Source organism: Cervus canadensis, chromosome 2, assembly GCF_019320065.1.
Source record: "Cervus canadensis isolate Bull #8, Minnesota chromosome 2, ASM1932006v1, whole genome shotgun sequence".
Classification (NCBI taxonomy): Eukaryota; Metazoa; Chordata; class Mammalia; order Artiodactyla; family Cervidae; genus Cervus; species Cervus canadensis.
The window spans coordinates 14,828,569-14,847,022 of record NC_057387.1 but is presented as its reverse complement, the minus strand read 5'-3'; the positions used below and the strand labels follow the sequence as shown (position 1 = coordinate 14,847,022).

The 18,454-nt window shown below is 47.4% G+C and overlaps 1 protein-coding gene and 1 pseudogene across 2 annotated transcripts in view; one reads left to right on the top strand and one right to left on the bottom strand.

The window, feature by feature from the left end:
• Positions 1-11,570: 11,570 nt before the first annotated feature.
• PMVK (phosphomevalonate kinase) overlaps positions 11,571-18,454 on the bottom strand; it is a 45,192-nt gene continuing 38,308 nt past the window's right edge. For both annotated transcript variants that reach the window (XM_043455177.1, XM_043455194.1), the window contains exon 6: positions 11,571-11,741. In XM_043455177.1, the coding sequence (XP_043311112.1) occupies positions 11,586-11,741 (156 nt within the window). In that variant the 3' untranslated portion in view covers positions 11,571-11,585. The remainder of the gene's footprint in view (positions 11,742-18,454) is intronic.
• LOC122437484 lies at positions 18,017-18,181 on the top strand (annotated as a pseudogene).

Here is an 18,454-nt window from a genome sequence, read left to right as displayed (position 1 = left end):
TAGTCAGTCATGGACTTGAACCTGGATCCTTCTGACCCCAGACTCATGCTCGTCCACGTCCCCATTCATGCTGCCTGGAACGCCACTCCAGCCCTCACTCGGTGTCCAATCCCACTAGAATTTAAGGGAAGCACAGTGCTGCCTCCACCCAAAGCCTTCCCAGACACCCCCTCCTAGCTTCTCCCCCCTAGTTTGACACCATCTCCCTCTTCTGAATTCCCTTAGCACTTTATTTGTCTCTCTGGGGATACTTTTCACCCCTTGCCTTGTATTGGAGTCGTCTGTATACATGTCTTTCCTCCCCTGATTTTAATTTACACCCATAAGCAGCTCGGTGACAGGAGCCTGTAGTGTGAATTGTAGAACACACACACAACACTGCACTTCACCTCGCACCCAGACTGTGTGTTAATCGGGAAGTGAGTGAGTGAATTGATGCCCTGAGTGAGAATTCAGGGCACTTTGACCCTGGACACAATGCTTACCCCTTACCTGCACCCCTGGCCACCGTGAGCTCTGATCTGTAAGTGTAGATCCCTCATCCATGCATTCCTCTGAGTCCCTGAACATCCAGACCCCGGACGAGGGCTCTCCTAACTCAAGCCTGCTCACCCTCCCCCAAGCCATGGCAGAAAGAGTGAGGCAAGACCACAGCATACCCCTACCTGCTTCCAGGGCACCCACCAGCCGCTCTTAGCCACCTACGGCAGCATATACCATCTCCTCCAGGATCCTGCTTTGCTGAAGAAACACTGAAACTTTTGTGCTTTGCATGGATCTCGCTACAAAAGAGATGTACAGCTTAACATCTCATGCCCTGGTGCGTTCACTGAAAGCCTGCTCTGTGCATATGTGGTCCCAACAAGCCAGTGGGGTTGAATTAGTAGCCCCGTTCTACAGTTGGGGAAGCTGAGTTAAGTTCCAGGGAAGGCAACTGGCTTGCTCTTGTTCTCAAAGAAGGCAAGAGGTCATGCCTTGAGCCAAACTGGACCATCCACTTGCAAGTCACCTCTCCACTCAGTCACTGCCACTGGGCTTCGTCCCCTTCCAGAGGACAATTCCTCCTGCCCCCCACTTCTAGCCAGGTTCTCCATGAAACCCCCTCTGACAAAAGGACCTGGGGAAGTTTCATAAAAGCAGCAGCACGGAGAAGGGTGAAGGAAGGGTGACGATTCTGCTCCAAAAACTGTGTGGCCAGCGAGGCTGGCTCTGGACATGGAGAGAAGACAGAGTGAGCAGGCAGGCAGCGGAGCCAGAGGAGCCTCAGGCTGGGAGTCCAGTCTGTCAGCTTTAGAGCCGCCGGTGACCACACGGCACCACTCTGAGCCCATAAACCTGGATCCAGTCATGTCTCCCTCCACAGTTGTCTTGTGAAAATCGAGACACATTTTTTAATGCTTCTCCTGACCCCTTCTCCATGGCTTTGGTGTGAGAACTTGCTGTTCTGGCCAAATGAGTCAGTCTGGATGGGAATGTTTTTTAGATGAGTTAAAGGTCTTTGGGGCTTCCTAGGTGGTGCTAGTGGTAAAGAACTCATCTGCCAATGCAGGAGACATAAGAGACAGGGGTTGATCCCTGAGTCGGGAAGATTCCCTGGAGGAGGGCATGGCAACCCCCTCCAGTCTTCTTTCCTGGAGAATCCCATGGACAGAGGAACCTGGCGGGCTACAGTCCATGGGGTCGCAAAGAATCAGACACAGCTGAAGCAACTAAGCATGCACAGAGGTCAAATAAAGGGTGCTAATATGATCTCTGAAAAGAATGCATGAGATAATGGGTACAGGGCACTAACATCTTGTCTCCACGCTGCCTGGCCAGGCTCACAGGGAGCTAGGATAGGGGGACACTCTTCGCAAACTGTAAAGCGATACATAGGTGGACTGGGAAAGTGCAAGGACCTTGGTGGACCTTGGTGGCTGGGGTGGAGCCCATGGAGACCTGTTTGGCCAGGGTTCAGCAGCTGAGCCTCATCCCTAGAGTCAGGGCAGGTCCAAAGGCCAGTCTACTCAGGGCTAAGTCAGTGGAGAGAGCACACCACTGCCGGTGGAGAGGAAGGTGTATCCACTCCCAGCCCCACACTGCAATGTAGGTGATGGCATCCTCCCCTCTGTCCCCAACTAGACATTCAGCTTCCTGAAGGTGGAATTTCTGTCTATTTTATCCACTGCTGAAGCCCCCATACCTAGCACAGCTCATGCTCTCAATTAAAATTTACTGATTAAGTCCATTTCCTGGTCTCAGTCCCAAAAGGCTCAGAGGAGAAAAAAAAAAATTACCTCTAACAGTTTCCCAAGCTCAGAACTGGCACCTGAGCTGCCAAAGAGAAGGCCAAGAACCAGGGCAGCCCAGGGCCCCAGGCACTCTGTAGCCTTGGATGAATGGCCCTCCTACAGTTCAGGTCGAGAGTGGAGAACAGGCCCCCAGAGGCTGGCTGGTGACTTAGGCCCCAGGCTTCCGAGCCAACCGGTGACATCAGCCCTTCCCCAGACTCCAGTTGACCAGAGGCGGCTCAAGCAGGAAGGTCCTGGAGGCTCCCACCCCAGCTCTGGCTTTGAGATTGAGGCCACAGCCTGTGCTCACCCATCACCCACCTGCGGCACAGAAACCAGTGGCGGGTTTGTGAGGAGTGTGGCGACCTCTGCTGGAGGCACATACACATAGCACTGCACTCCAGGCCCCTTAGGAAGCTAGGAGGGAGATCCCCAAACAGAACCACGCCCTTAACCTTCTGCCTCCTTCCTTGGAGACCCAGGAACTACATTCAGTGCCAGGATTCACCTCTGTGAACATTTTGAAGAAGTAGCTCCTATTTGGCAGGTTCCTTGAGCTGTTCCATCATCGGAAAAGAACATACTACCACTATTATCTTCCTAAGGAAGCCAGCATAAAATCACCAACTGAGAGGGCTGGAGGGAACCAGAGATCGAACCTGCGTCTCTCGCATTGTTCTTTACGACTAGCGCCACCTGGGAAGCCTGCTTTCTTACCGACTCCGCCCCATACCCAAGCTCCACTCCAAGGCGCTGCTACGAGATGGGGAAAAGTCCCCTGTCCCCACACCACCTGCACAGGGCAAAGTCAACAGCCAAGGCCTTCTGCACCCAGCACTTTGATATGAATAATGCAAGAGGGCAGGCATCTCGCTGCCTCCCTGCCTTCCCTTGCCTTCCTCCTCTCCCGGTAAAGGTGAACACTGGAGGGTTGCTATGGACACTGCGCTCAGGCTCTCCCTCCTCAATAATAATCCCGTAGCCGCCCTCCCTGCTGGAGCCTGTTTCTAATTGCCAAGCCTCAGAGGCAGCAGGAAGCCTCGCAGGAGGTACCAGGCAGCTGGAAGAACCCAGGGATTAGACAGGCTAAGGGGGAAGGACAGAGGGACGAGATGGAAATCACTTGAAATTGGAAGCAACAAGCTCAACCTGTGTAGGCAGATCGACAAAACCAATGTCGATTTAGGCAGAATTAGAAAAGCATTAGGGTCTTAACAGGATCCCCATCAAATTGGACACTTAATCACTGTGGCCAGCGTGTCTCAAGCAGGATTCTGAAAGGAAGGGGGAGAGGCGAGGCCCCACAGCTGCGTGCGTGAGCAGTGTCTGCAGGAAAGACCTTGACAGCCTTCTTGCTCTCACATAAGAACCAACATGAGTCCAGGAGCTTCTCTGAGATCAGCTCCTGGGCCCCCGCTGCCCCGTGGGCAGAGGCATCCCAACTCCCCCCTGCCACACAACCCCCTTCATTTATCCTCCCCAAGAGGTCAAAGCGTCATCAGCAGTACTAGTTTCCCCACCATGGGGACAGAGCTGGCACTGCCACCCACCGTTAGGATCCCATAGGTGACGGGAGAACTCTCACCTCGAATCCTGTCCCTGCCACGAGAACCAGAGCATATCACCTCTGTGAACATGCCCTCTGAGAGATGGGGATACCACCGCTGCTATTCCTGTCCCCATCCTGAGACTAGAGCTCTTTTCCGGCATTGGGCTCTCCACCATGAGATCAGAACACTGTCGCCACTGTCCATGTCCATCCCGCGGCTGCCCATCTACACATCAGACCAGGTCACCAAGACCACGAGCGAGATTCCATGCAGTTACGGACTCAGGTCCAGCTGAACAGGAGAGTTCAAAGTGGAACATCCTTTCTCTGTTTTCAACCAAAAGCCACGTGCTTTTGGTTGGAAGGACAGCCAGTTTCATCCTCCAGCACCCCCAGTGGCCACAAGGAACCTTTAAAGAACAGGATAGGGAACAACTGACTGGTCCCAGATTGGGAAAGGAGTACGACAAGGCTATATATTGTCACCTTGCTTATTTAACTTATATGCAAAGTACATCATGCAAAATGCTGGGGTGAATGAATCACAAGCTGGAATCAAGATTGTTGTTCAGTCAATAAGTTGTGTCCGACTCTTTGTGACCCCATGGACTGTGGCACACCAGGCTTCCCTGTCCTTCAATATTTCTCGGAGTTTGCTCAAACTCATGTCCACTGAGTCAGTGATGCTATCCAACCTTCTCATCCTCTGTCGTCGCCTTTTCCTCCTGCCTTCAAGCTTTTCCAGCAGTAGGGTCTTTTCCAATGTGTCATTTCTTCACATTGGGTGGCCAAAGTATTGGAGCTTCAGCTTCAGCCTCAGTCCTTCAGATGAATATCAGTACTGATTACCTTTAGGATTGACTGGTTTGGTGTTGCTGTCCAAGGGACTCTCAAGAATCTTCTCCAGCACAATTTGAAAGTATCAATTCTTCAGTGCTTAGCCTTCTTTATGGTCCAAATCTCACATCCATACTTGACCACTGGGAAAAAAAAACCATAGTTTTGACTGTAAGGACCTTTTTCAGCAAAGTGATGTCTCTGCTTTTTTTAATACATTGTCTAGGCTTGTCATAACTTTCCTTCCAAAGAACAAGTGTCTTTTAATTTCATGGCTGCAGTCACCATCCACAGTGATTTTGGAGCCCAAGAAAATAAAATCTGTCACTGCTTCCACTTTTTCCTCTTCTATTTGCCATGAAGTGATGGGACCAGATGCCATGATCTTAGTTTCTTGAATGTTGAGTTTTAAGCCAGCTTTTTCACTCTCCTCTTTTACCCTCATCAAAAGATTCTTTATTTCTTCCTGGCTTTCTGCCATTAGAGTGGTATCAAGATTGCCAGGAGAAATATCAACAACCTCAGATATACAAATAATACCACTCAAACGACAGAATTCGGAGAAGGCACTGGCACCCCACTCCAGTGTTCTTGCCTGGAAAATCCCATGGACAGAGGAGCCTGGCAGGCTGCAGTCCACGGGGTTGCGAAGAGTCAGACATGACTGAGCGAGTTCACTTTCACTTTTCACCTTCATGCATTGGAGAAGGAAATGGCAACCCACTCCAGTATTCTTGCCTGGAGAATCCCAGGGATGGGGGAGTCTGGTGGGCTGCCGTCTATGGGGTCGCACAGAGTCAGATACAACTGAAGCGACTTAGCAGCAGCAGCAGCAATGGTAAAAGAGGAGAGTGAAGCTGTGCCCTGAACACCACTTAAAAAAAAAAAACCCTTCCCATATCCTAGAAGAAGCATGTGAATGAACCAGGGAAGCCCCATCTCTACCCCCAAAGATCCTTGAGATAGATATAGATGATACAGATAGAGATCTACATACATACATACACATACACATATATGTGTATATACATGTGTCTATACATATATATTTTTTTAAAGGTTGAAAAGATTGATTAAGGGAGGGATCAAAAGCTTTTCCAAATCCCCACATTTACACTATTTCTCTCATTTTCAATTTCAGCCATTAAATACAATGAAGTAGAACAGAAAAGCTGTTTCTCCCCCAGACCTGTAATGGAAATTCTAAGACTTACCTTGAAAACAAGACCACGAGGTCACCCCAGGAACTGGGTGCAGGACAACCAGCTGAGCTCACATACCAGCAGTGACTCTCTCCAATGCTGACTTTATAACAAGTGGAACTCCATCCCGCACCTCAGGAGAACCACAAATAACCCCCCACCCTGGAGTGAGGGTCACTCAAAGATAACCCTCATCACAGACGCTGGAGCTAGAATGCTGAGGGTCTACAGTGCCGGACAGGACAGCCAACCACTGCTGGCTGGACAGTTGGTGCAGTGACAAATTCCCCCTTGATGGGAACCACAGCCCAGCCTGGCACTCCGCTTTCTGCTCCAGAGCCTTTGGCAGGTTTTTCTAATAAAAGGAAAGACGCCAAAGAAGTAGGGAGACCTCATATAGGACACCCCCATGAGATCAGGTGGGCTGCCAGACTGGTCCTTTCTGTTCTGGCCTCTGCCCTGCACCTTGGAAATCTTCTCTTCCTGATGATGAGCTCGGTTGACCCTCAGGAGGGTCAAGAGAAGAGAGAACATTTTCGTTCTGGATTTCCAGGCTGCCCATCATTGGATGGGGAGAAAGGGCATGGGGCTGCACAAGGATCCTCCTTCCCTTGCCACAAGACCAAGCATGAACCATATTTCAGAAACCAATTCTAGAAACAGTTTGGGGGCACCTACCAAGCCTGGTAGCTCAGACGGTAAAGGTTCTGTCTGCAATGTCGAGACCTGGATGAGGAAGATCCCCTAGAGAAGAAATGGCTACCCACTCCAGTATTCTTGCCTGGAGAATTCCATGAACAGAGGAGCCTGGTGGGCTACAGTCCATGGGGTCACAAAGTGTCATACGTAACTGAGCAACTAACACTTTCACTTTCACCAAGCCCCAGGCATCATGCAACCAACTTCTCGCTGACCTGGTGATCCTCTACCAGGCAGTTCCTCTCATCCCCCTCATACAGAGTAACAAGAGGGTGCCCCAGTGGTTAAGAATCTGCCTGGCAATGCAGGGGACACCGTTTCGATCCCTCCAGGAACTAAGATCCCACATGCCTCGGGGCAACAAAGACCATTCGCCACAACTACTGATCCCGCAGGTTCTGGAGCCTGTGCTCCACAACAAGAGAAGCCACCGCAGTGAGAAATCCGAGCACACCTGCTTGCCACAACCAGGGAAAGTCCACACGCAGCAACAAAGACCCAGTGCAGCCAGAATAAAGTAAATAAAGTTTTAAAACAAAGAGAAACAAGAGGCCTAGGGGACTTGCCCAAGATCAAGTAACTGAGTTGCAGGCTCAAGGCCCAGCACGCTCATCTTGGCTGTTTTCCCATCTGGTGTTTGAAGGCACGCACAGAAGGGAAATGAGATGCGGCCGTACATCTCAGCAAGCTGCTGCTGCTGCTGCCCAGCCCCTTAGTTCTGTTCGAACCTTTGTGACCCCACGGACTGTAGCCCACCAGGCTCCTCTGTCCACAGCACGCTCTAGGCAAGTATACTGGAGCAGGTTGCCAGTTTCTCCTCCGGGGATCTTCCTGACCCAGGAATCAAACCCATTGTCTCCTGTGTCTCCTGCATTGCAGGTGGATTCTTTACCATGAGCCACTGGGGAAGCCCTCTCAGAAAGAGTACGTGCCAAAAATAAGCCGTTATTCTAACTGGGGAGTTTTTCCCACAATTTAGGAAACCTTGCCTCCTCTGATTGCTCTGAAACTATGTTCCCAGCACTGATTGTATGACAAGTACCATCTCTGGCAATCCCTGTGGCCCGTGGGAGCTCCGGGGAGGCCTGGTGAGCACTAATTGTCTTTCTTAGCATAATAGCTTTTTCCTCCTGCAAACCTCCAGGAACTGGCAGATGCGAGCTGCAGAGGGTGAGAAAGGCCAGTGGCTTCCTACTTACTTCTTGTCACTTCCATTAGAGAGCTTCTAAACTACATAGAAGGGAAAGAAGAGACAGAGGGATGAGAGCCTGCCCTGAAGGTCCCCTAGATCTTATCAAAGCTGCTTCCGGCGCTCTGAGCCTTGATTCTGGCCAATGGGGCACTTCTGCATCTCCCAATAAAGGCCAAGAAGGCTAGCAACCCCCCAACCAAGAAATTTCAGTTTGCCCAGTTCTCTTAGACCCATAGATCTCATCCAATCAAATTTTTAGAGTAGAGAAAAAGAACAAGATTGCAAAAGAGCCTGAGAGACCTGAACCCCAGGTCTAGGACTGGAGAAGATTTATTTTTGTGTTATTGGTACCAAAGCAGGAATTTTCCAGAATAGGTTACCAGAGATAAGCAAGCAGCCAGTATCTCCTACTTCAGGCTAGACAAGTTTTCACTGGAAAGATCTGGTCTCCCCATGAAGCAAAAGATCCGTAGTGCTTAGCACAGAGACAGCATGGGATAGGTAATCAAATGCTCATCTTTCTTGCCTCAATTTTCATCCTTTTCATATGAAGGTGTTTCACTGACAGAAAGGAGGCTTTGGTAAATAAGAGGGTTCTGTCACCTGGCTAAAGAATCCAGAAGCTCTAGGGGACTTCCCTGGTGGTCCAGTGGTTAGGAATCCACCTTCCAATGCAGGGGGATGTGGGTTCGATCCCTAGTCAGGGAACGAAGATCTCGCATGTAGTGGAAGATGGGAAATGAGTGACTTTGCAATTGCACTTAATACTTCATTTCCCATGCATGTGCTTTATCGCTCAGTTGTTTCCAACTCTTTGCAACTGTAGGCTCCTCTATCTAGGGAATTCTCCAGACAAGAATACAAAAGTATTCCCTTCTCCAGGGGATCTTCCCAGCCCAGGGATGGAACCCCGGGTCTCCTGCATTGCAGGCGGATTCTTTACCATCTGAGCCACCAGGGAAGACCTCGGGGCAATTAAGCCTGTGCTCCACAACTAGAGAGCCCTCACGCTGCAATGAAAGATCCCATGTGCCACAGCTAAAACCCGACACAGCCAAAATCTTTCTTCAAAAATCCAAAAGCTCTAAATTCAATGCATCTAATGCATTTTAGTTCATGCCATTGCTTGGGAGGGGGAAAGTCACCCTTGGCTCTAAGAAATGATGACATAAGGGGAGGATCTCTGAGCATACATGTAGTTTTGCCCTGTCTGGCCTGAATAGGGCCCATCAGAGGTGAAGAACCTGCATCTGTGGGGCTCATTTCCACCTGGAGGAGCTTGGAGAAACTGAAGTCAAACTAGCCCAAGCGTAGACAGAGCCCAACTCCAAGGCAAGCTTAGTCACGCAGCTTCTGAGTTGTTCTTGGCTGGGGCGGAGGGCGGGGGAGGTGTCAGTCCCCTTGCTTCTCCCATCACCCTGGCCTTGACTGTACTGAAGCAGCTTTGCCAAGTGATGCACCAGAAGAGAGGAGAGATGGGCATCCTTGTGGCAGTTTGTCAGCTGTACCAGAAAAGTGATGGTGGGGGAGGTGGTGGAAGTCAGTGACTCAAAGCAGGTTCGGGGATTATCTGCTGTTTTCAATTATCCACGTCCCTCATCACCATGGAGAATTGAGAATTGGGTGTATTTGCCTCCCCCTCAGCGCTCTTGCTGGCATTAGAAATGTGATTTGTACTTGGAGCAACTGTGGGAAAGGACTCAGAACGGTCTCTGTATAAACTCCCCCTAGCACTGAAATGCCATTAAATAACTCTCTGCGCCTGGCCCCTCCTGGTCCCTTTAAAAATAACTGGAAGAGAAACATATCTAGTGGGAAGAGAACTGACAATTATTGAGCATCCATGTGGTACTCAGTACTCATTCTGAGCCAAGGAAACTACAACTCAGAGAGGTTAAGTAATTTGCCCGTGATTGTCACAGGCAGGAGCAACAAAGCTGGTGCTCTAGCGCAGAGCCAACTGACCTCAAGGCTCACCCCAAGGCTCATTTCCCCACGCCACCCCTCTCTCAGCGAACTCACGCTTCTCCCATAAGACACAGTGGGCCCGTCTTGGACCTCCCTGTCTATATTTGCTAAGATACCTTCAGCTGCCAGTAAAGAAACCCTAACTCAAGAGAGTTTACAAACAAAGACATTTAGGGAGTTCCCTGATTGTCCAAGGGGTTAGGACCTGGAGCTTTCACTGCCACGGCCCAGATTCAGTCCCTGCTTGGGGAACTAAGGTCCTACAAGCCACATGGCAAAAAAAAAAAAAAAGGACATTTATGATCCCACACATTAACTCCAAAGGTAGGACAGTTTCAAGGGCCATTAATTTGATGGTGTGTGTCACCATGAACATGTTCTTTCTGACTTTCTGCTCTATCTTCTGCATGTTGGCCACTCCCTCATGGTCACAAGGTGGCTGCAGCACCTCCAGGCATCCCACCATTACACTTCAAAGTGTGGAGACAAGTAAAGGAAGCACTCTTGTCTTGGATCTCTTTTTTTTTTTTTTAATATTTATTAATTTACTTGGCTGCTTCAGGTCTTAGTTGCCGCATGCAGTATCTTCGACTTTTGTTGCAGCATGCGAATTCTTAGTTGCAGCGTGTAGGATTTAGTTTCCTGAGCAGGGATCGAACCTGAGCCCCCTGCATTAGGAGCCAGGAATTTTAGCAGGGACCACCAGGAAAGTGGAACACCAGGGAAGTCCCTTGGATCTCTTTTTAATAATGAGAAAAACTCCCAGCAGTCCCTAGGTTTTCCTTCACTTCTCACTGGTTAAAAATGGGTTGCATGAAAAAAAAAAAAAATGGGTTGCATGCTCAGACCTAAGCCAATCACTGACAAATCCCATGGGAGTAGGATTACCATGTTGTCTAGACCAGGACCTGTCATCCTGTAAGGAAGGTGCTGACCAGAGGGTGTGGACAAAGTGGGGATTCATGAAAGACGTGAAGCAAGTACCGCATCTGCAAGTTAGCCAAAGATCCAAATGTACGTCATTATAAGGACGCTTGCCCTGAGTGTGGTGGACCTGAGGACATGCACCAACTCAGCATCCCTGTAACTCAGATGAAAAGGGGCGAGGCGCCAGCTTGCACCAAAATGAGAACTGCTGGCCTTATTGTGAGCTTGCTTATCTAGAAGACACACACAACCGCCTTCATTAGAGAGATTTGGAAAAGAAATCTTATCAGAGATGTGTTCTGTCACATAACAGGGCAGCGAAGCCTTTTGTGAAACTTAACGGGCCACACAGGTGAGGCAAGCAGCCACACAGCACCAAGGTCTTTAATTTCCTGTAGGAAGCCTGATGATTATCTGTCTGGAAATGTCTCAGCTCAAGTAGGGATATAGGAGAGCCAGAATGAAAGGGCTCTTTATGTGGTCACGTTCTAAATTCAGACTCCTTAAAAAGAGATGCTTGTCTAAGAAGGCCAAACAAGCTCAGAGTAGCCCACCAACTCTGCCCTCTCCAAAGCCCCTCAAAGGCAGGCCAGGGCCCCTTTCAGTGGAGAAAACCCCTTTCAGGTCAGAAAACCCTGACCTGAAGACAGGCAAGAGATAAAGGAAAAGAAAAAGAGAAAATATGCAAAGCGAGAGAGACAAAAACACTCAGAGAAACAGGAGGCAGAGAGTGACATCAAGAGACTAACGAGAGACGGAAAAGAGAAAGGGAGGAAAGTAGATGTGACAAAAGAGAGAGAAAGGAGGAAAGGGAGATAAGAAACTGGAAAAAGAAGGGAAGAAAGAGAAGCCACAGAACTAGGCAGGCAGGAGATGTCCAATGATCACTTTTTCAAGGATTCTTGTTTACTGGTTGGAATTTTCAGCCTGAGGTCATCTTCTTATAGCTGGCTTTGCTTTCTGCACGAGGACAGAAATCCAGGAGTCACACAATGTTTTTGTAGCCAGCAGGATCCAGATGTTTCCAGTTCCTGAACGAGGCTGTGCTGAAGGGTCGAGGGGTCATTATTCAAAGAGGCCTTGAATACGCCTGACTCCTAGTAAAGGTGGAAGAAGAAACAGCCAGGACTCAAAAGAGTTATTCTTACTTTGTGAGCTCCGACATCTGAACTCACTTCTTATCCTGGTTTCCGTGGCTGGGATGAGGACAAGCGTCTATAAACAATCTGTATATTCCATCTTCCCACATACCCTCTCCAGGAATAACTCTCAACTTAGCAAAAGCTCTGTTTCCTCTAGTTGCTGCCTAAAGAACTCATTCACCCCTCGAGACCTTATTCAGATAAGCCTCCTTCCATGACCCTTTACACCCCGCAAAGGGTCAGCTGCTTCCCCTGCTACGTGCCCCCTAACACTCTGAAAAGGAATTCTCTTGAAGCACTTCTCACACGGCATTGTAATTATACATTTATGTTCCCCAGCAACTGGGCAATGCCACAAACATAGCAGAAATGCCATAAATATTTGCTGAGTTAATGAATGAATAAATAAATAAGTCTGCTTCCCTGACTAGATGGTGAGATTCTCAACTTGTGTGGAATCAAATTGAATCCCAGAACATTAGAGCCAAAGAGTGCTTAGCACCCACCGAGTCCAGCTGTCAAATATCAGCAAACATGAACAACAGAATTCAGGGATCACCAAGCTCTTCTTACATCCCTGGGAGTAGATCACTGATCTATGCCGATGTGTAGACACAGGAAAGTTCCAGTGTTTTCATTTATTTACTTTTCTGAATTTTCATAGGAAAAGCTTTCTCATTATGAAAGGTTTGGAAAGAATAGAAGACAATAAAGAAGCCAAAAAATCATGTATATACTCTCTATCTGAATCAGGCGTTGTTAATATTTGGCATATTCCAGTCTTCTGCGATGCATTGTTTTCCTTATAAAATTGAGATTGTGGTGTATGTACATAGGTTTTACAGTAGCTGTAATTAATATGTACCTGACTTTCTATCTGTATTTCTGTTCTGTTTATTTCGTAAAAGGAAATCTCACCAACACATTAAATTCCATCATACTGCAAATAAGTATAATCCTACCTACTTGGTGTTTTTGTTAGTCTTCCTCTCCCATCTTATGTCTATAGTTTGCTCAGTCATTCACTATTTGGGGGTACTTGTCAGTTTCTGGCCATTATCAGCATCACTGCTCTGAACTTCCAGCAAGTACGTATATGTGGTTAGAGGTAAAGCTTCTAATAACAGCATCATCTATGGATTCCGGAAGTGCTGCATCTCAGCTAGCTTAGGTGGAAGCAAGAATAATGTGCTCTGGAAGCCACTAACTGGCCCTAAAGGCGACCGTGGTGATGGTGCACCACTAGTGTATGGATGCAGGTGAAGTGTATGAGCCTAGGGGGCCGGGGCCAGGTTGCCGTGATACCCCTGGAGCCCAGATCCTGGCACACAGTGGGTGAATGAATGAATGAATGAATGGTACATAGATGGGGGGGGGTATATAAACTGTGCTTAGATGCCTTGGCAGCATCTCAGCCTTCTGTGTGTTTTACTCCCTGACCGCAAAACAGAGCCCCAAGCCTCTGGGGAAATCTGGGACTGGTCTATGTTAGCAGCAGGGAAGTGTTCCAAGTCCTTGGTCCTCAGCGCTGCCCTGCAGCAGCCGGACCCTGCCCCCAGCTGAGCAGTAAAGGGAACGGGTAGTGATGAGATGCTGAGTACAAAGCTCCCCCGACTCCCAGTGTCCCTCACGTGCTGTCACACCCACACACCCACCCGCTCCTACCCACGTGAGCCTCTCCGCTCTCATCCGGGGTAACCGCCAGAGCAGGCTGTTTGGGCAGATAACCTGCTGAGTGAGAAAGAACATAACAGGGCTTTCCCTGTCATCCAAGGAGCAGCAACGCAGGTCAGCAGGCCTGAGAGGTCTGTCCTGTTGTTCACTGCATGCACAGTCCTCGGGCCCCTGCTGAGCCTAATACCGAGAATTCAAGGTGAATAACAGATGAGTCCGTCCTTAAGGAACTCACCCTTTTATCCCAGACTGGCTCTTGTTTTGCGATCCCCAAACCATCCCCTTGTCCCGTATTCCTCATCTCAGGTGGAGAAAGCCCCATCACCACCACCCACACTCCCCCTCCAGATGCTGAGAGCCATCCTCAGTTCCTGCTTCTGATCCTGCCTACCCAAGCTCATAAATGCCTTACAACACCTTCCTATTTTCCTCTCCACCTCTCCAGTCCAAGCCATGACCCCAACACCTCCTGACTGGTCTGACTGTCACCCCCACCCCACCTTCACACCTACCCTGCACAGGGCAGCAGAGAAATCTTTTGAAAATGCAAATCTGATCATATTGCTCCACTGCTTGCATGCACGCTGATTCGCTTCAGTCATGTCTGACTCTTTGAGACCCCATGGACTATAGCCCGCCAGGCTCCTCTGTCCCTGGAATTCTCCAGGCAAGGATACTGGAGTGGGTTGCCACGCCCTCCTCCAGGGGATCTTCTTGACCCAGGGATCGAACCCACATCTCTTGCAGCTCCTGCATTGCAGGTGCATTCTTTACTGCTAAGGCACCATGGAAGCCCTGCTTCTCTGCTTAAAAGCCCATAATGGCTTCCCAGGGCCCTTGGGATGAAAGCCAAAGTCCTCTTTAGTGCAGCCCCATGGCCCAAGGGGGGCTGACCTCACTCTCCTCCCTTGCAGCACCCTTCATCTCTCCCCACCTGCTCCCACACACTCACCACACTGGCTTCCTCCAGCTACACAAAGACCCAGGTGATCCCACCACTCAGGGTGCCTGTGATGTTCCTCTGCCTAGAATACCACCAACACTCCTTCCCACCGTCTTCCTTCCCTGATCACCAACCCCTCCCCATCCCTAGAGTTCCCATGCAGCCACCGCTTCCTCAGGGAAGCCATCCCTGATACCTAGGCTAAGTCTGGCTCTCTGTTATTCATTCCATTAATACCCTGTCCTAGCTTCCCTGGCACTAGCTCAACTCTAACCAGAGACTATGTACTTAGTGCTGGAGCCTTCCACCCCAACTCCCACTAAAACAGAAACTCCAAAGAGTGGGTGCCGGGTAACCTAGGGCCTGGAGCACAGAAATTCTATAAAAATTAAGTAAGAGACTTCCCTGCTGGTCCAGGGGTTAAGAATCTGCCTTCCAGTGCAGGGGACATGAGTTCATTTCCTGGTCAGGGAAATAAGATCCCATGTCCCATGGAACAACTAAGCCCCAGGCACCACAACTAAAGCCTGTGTGCCACAATGAAAAATCTCACATGCCACAATGAAGACCCAATGCGGTCAAATTAAGTAATTAATTTTTTAAATTGTTAAGTGACAATTATAGCATAGAGCTAGGAGCTGTGACAGTAGACACAGATGAGGCCCCTGGATATCAACCCCTGAAAAATGGGTGGGGCTGGGGAATGGTAAAGTTTAAGCCGAGTCCTGAAGGTGAGCCAACCAGGGGCTGGAGTGAAGAGCTTCTCACTTTAGGCAGAGATAAAGCTTTGGAGGATGGTTTTGCAGAAACTGAAAATAATCCCAGATGGCTTGGGTTCACCTGAGTGCAAGAACACTTTGAGAGATGGCTAAAGAATTAAGCAGGAGATAGATTGAAGGATTTTTACAACCAAGAGAGGTAGTTTGATAAGGGAATGGAGAGCATCAAAGGATTTAAACAGGAGAGTGACCTTATTTTAAAAAAAAAGAAAAAAAGTACACTTTGGCTCCTGTATGGAGAAAGGATGGCATGGTATCAAGGTTGGAGGCAAGAAGATCAATTTGGAGGCTGCTGCAGTAATCCAGGAAGCTGATAAGGGCCTATGCTGAGGCAATGAGAAGAGAAAGGAGGGAAAGAGGAAAATTAGAGAGGCATTTGAAGATAGGATTGACAAGGAGACAATTTTGGTAATCTATTTTGGTGACAAAATAGATTAAGATAGAGAAGAGGGTCATTCCCAAATTCCTGTCTTGAGCAGCTCAGTGAAGGTAAATTCTCTAAGATAAGGAATGCAGGATGAAGAAGAGATCAGGGCAAGGTGATGATACACCACTTATTTGATATGTTGAAATCCGGGTGTCTATGAGCCAAACCAAATGCACGTGTTAAATGGGCCTGGAGCTCAAGAGAGAGGCCAGCAGGTGTGCAATTCAGAAATGATTTGTCAAGCACTCGGAATGAATGGCTGATGCTCAGAAGACTTCCCTGGTGGTACAGTGGATAGGAATCTGCCTGCCACTGCAGGGGACATGGGTTTGATCCCTGGTCTGGGACAATTCCACATGCCACAGAGCAATGAAAAGCCAGTGCACCACAACTACTGAGGTTGTATGCTGCAACTACTGAAACCCATGCCCCTAGAGCCTGCGCTCCCCAACAAGAGAAGCCACCGCAATGAGAAGCCTGAGCACTGCAACCGAGAATAGCCCCCACTCACTGCAACTAAAGAAAGCCACTAAAGAAAGCCTGGGCACGCGAGGTAGACCCAGCATGACCAAAAATAAATAAATAAATTATGTGGTTAAAGAAAGGGTGATGCTCAGAGATGTCAATATCAGAGAGGACTAAAAAGAAAATCTTAAAAGCAACCAGAGACATTATATCCAGAAGAAAAATGATAGTGTAATAGCAGACTTCCTGTCATAAATAATTCAAGCAGACAACTATTAAATGACATCTTTAAAGTGGTAAAAGAAAAGCACTATCGGACTTCCCTGGTAGGGACGCAAGTCCAGTCCCTGGTGGGGAAACTTAAGATCCCACATGCTGATGAGCAACTGAGCCCATGAGCTACAACTACTGAGGCTAAGCTAGAGGACCCGTGAGCCACAGCTAGAGGATCCGTGAGCCACAGCTAGAGGACCCGTGGACCGCAACAAAAGACCCCACGTGATGCAGTGCAGATCCTACGCGCCGCAACTAAGACCCAACACAGCCAAAGTAAATAAAGATAAATATATATATATTTTTTAAAAGAAGAAAAGCACCGTAGACTATGAGTTCTATACCCAGTGAAAATATCTTCAAAATGAAGATAAAACAAAGATGTTTTCAGACATACAAAACCTAAAAAGTTTCATCAAAAGGAGACCTGAACTATAGTTATATATGTTAAAGGAAGTCTATCATATGGAAGGAAAATGATAACATATATATATGTGTGTATATATATATATATATATATATATATGTATATCTACACAAAGGAATGAAGAACATCAAAACTGGTAACTATGTGAATAAGCAAAAAAATTAGAGAAAATGGAATTACTTAAAATACTGATTAATCCAAAACTAGACAGAAAAAAAGGGGAAAGAGACAAAAATAAAGAGGACAAACAAAAATCCAGTTAGGACGTAAATGCCTTAAACAGTACAATCAACCAAGTTGACCTAATTGACATTTACAGAACCCTCCACACAACAATAGTAGAACACATATTATTTTCAAGTGCACATAGAACATTTACCAATACAAACTATATCCAGAGTCATAAAGCAAGTCTCAAAGAATTTAAGTCACGTAAAAATATTCTCTGGCCATAATGAAACTAACTTAGAAATCAATGACAGAAGTCAGACAGAGAAGGGGAAATATCATATGATATCCTAAGGGAATGTGTGGAATCTAAAAAGAAATGATACAAATAAACTTACTTACAAAACAAAAAAAAAAAACTCACAGACTTAGAAAATGAACTTATGGTTGCAAGAGATGGGGGCTGGTAAGGATAGTTAGAGAGTTTGGGATGGTCATGTACACACAGAGGTATTTCAAATGGATAACCAACAAGGACTTATTGTATAGCACATGGAACTCTGCTCAATGTTATGTGGCAGCCTAGATGGGAGCTGGGTTTGGCAGAGAATGGATACATGTATATGTATGGCTTAGTCCCTTGGCTGTTCACCTGAAACTATCACAACATTGTTAATCGGCTGTACCCCAGTACAAAATAAAAAATGCAAAAAAAATTACAGAAAGATCTCAGCAATATCCGCAACCATTTGGAAACCATGTAACACACCTCCAAATAATCCATGGGTCAAAGAAGAAATCAAAAGGGACAATAGAAAGTATTTTGGATGAAAAGAAAACACACAAATTATAATTTGCCACGAAACAATACTTAAAAGTTATAGCACCAAATACCTGTATTAGAAAAAAATAAAGAATCGTGGAGTGGTTAAGATTTTGCACTTCCACTGCAGGATGTGTGGATCCAATCCCTGGTCAGAGAGCCAAGGTCCTGCAAGGTACAGCCAAAAAAATTTTTTTTAAAAAATAAGGATCTCAAACAAATGACTTTAGCTTTAATGTTAAGAAGTTGGGGTGCTCCCTTCAGCAGCACATATACTAAAATTGAAACCATACAGGGCTTCCCAGGTGATGCTAGTGGAAAAGAATCTGCCTGCCAATGCAGAAACAATACAGGTAAGATTAACATGGCCCCTGGGTAAGGACGACAGGCAAATTGGTGAAAGCATTCCATATTTTAAAAGAAAAAGTTAAGAAAAGAAGAGAAAATTAAAAACCTAAGCAAATGAAAGAAAGGATTATCAGTGGAAATCAATGAAATAGAAAACCTAAAAAAATTAAGGGAAAAAAAATCTATCAAACCAAAAGTTGCATCTTTGAGAACATTAATGAAATTGATGAATCTCTTGACTCCAGGATAACAGCTGGTTACCAGAAATACCAAGCTGTGATTAGAAGCCTGAAGTTTTCAGTCCTACTCCTCATCCTCCAGAGAGGGGAGAGAGGCTAGAA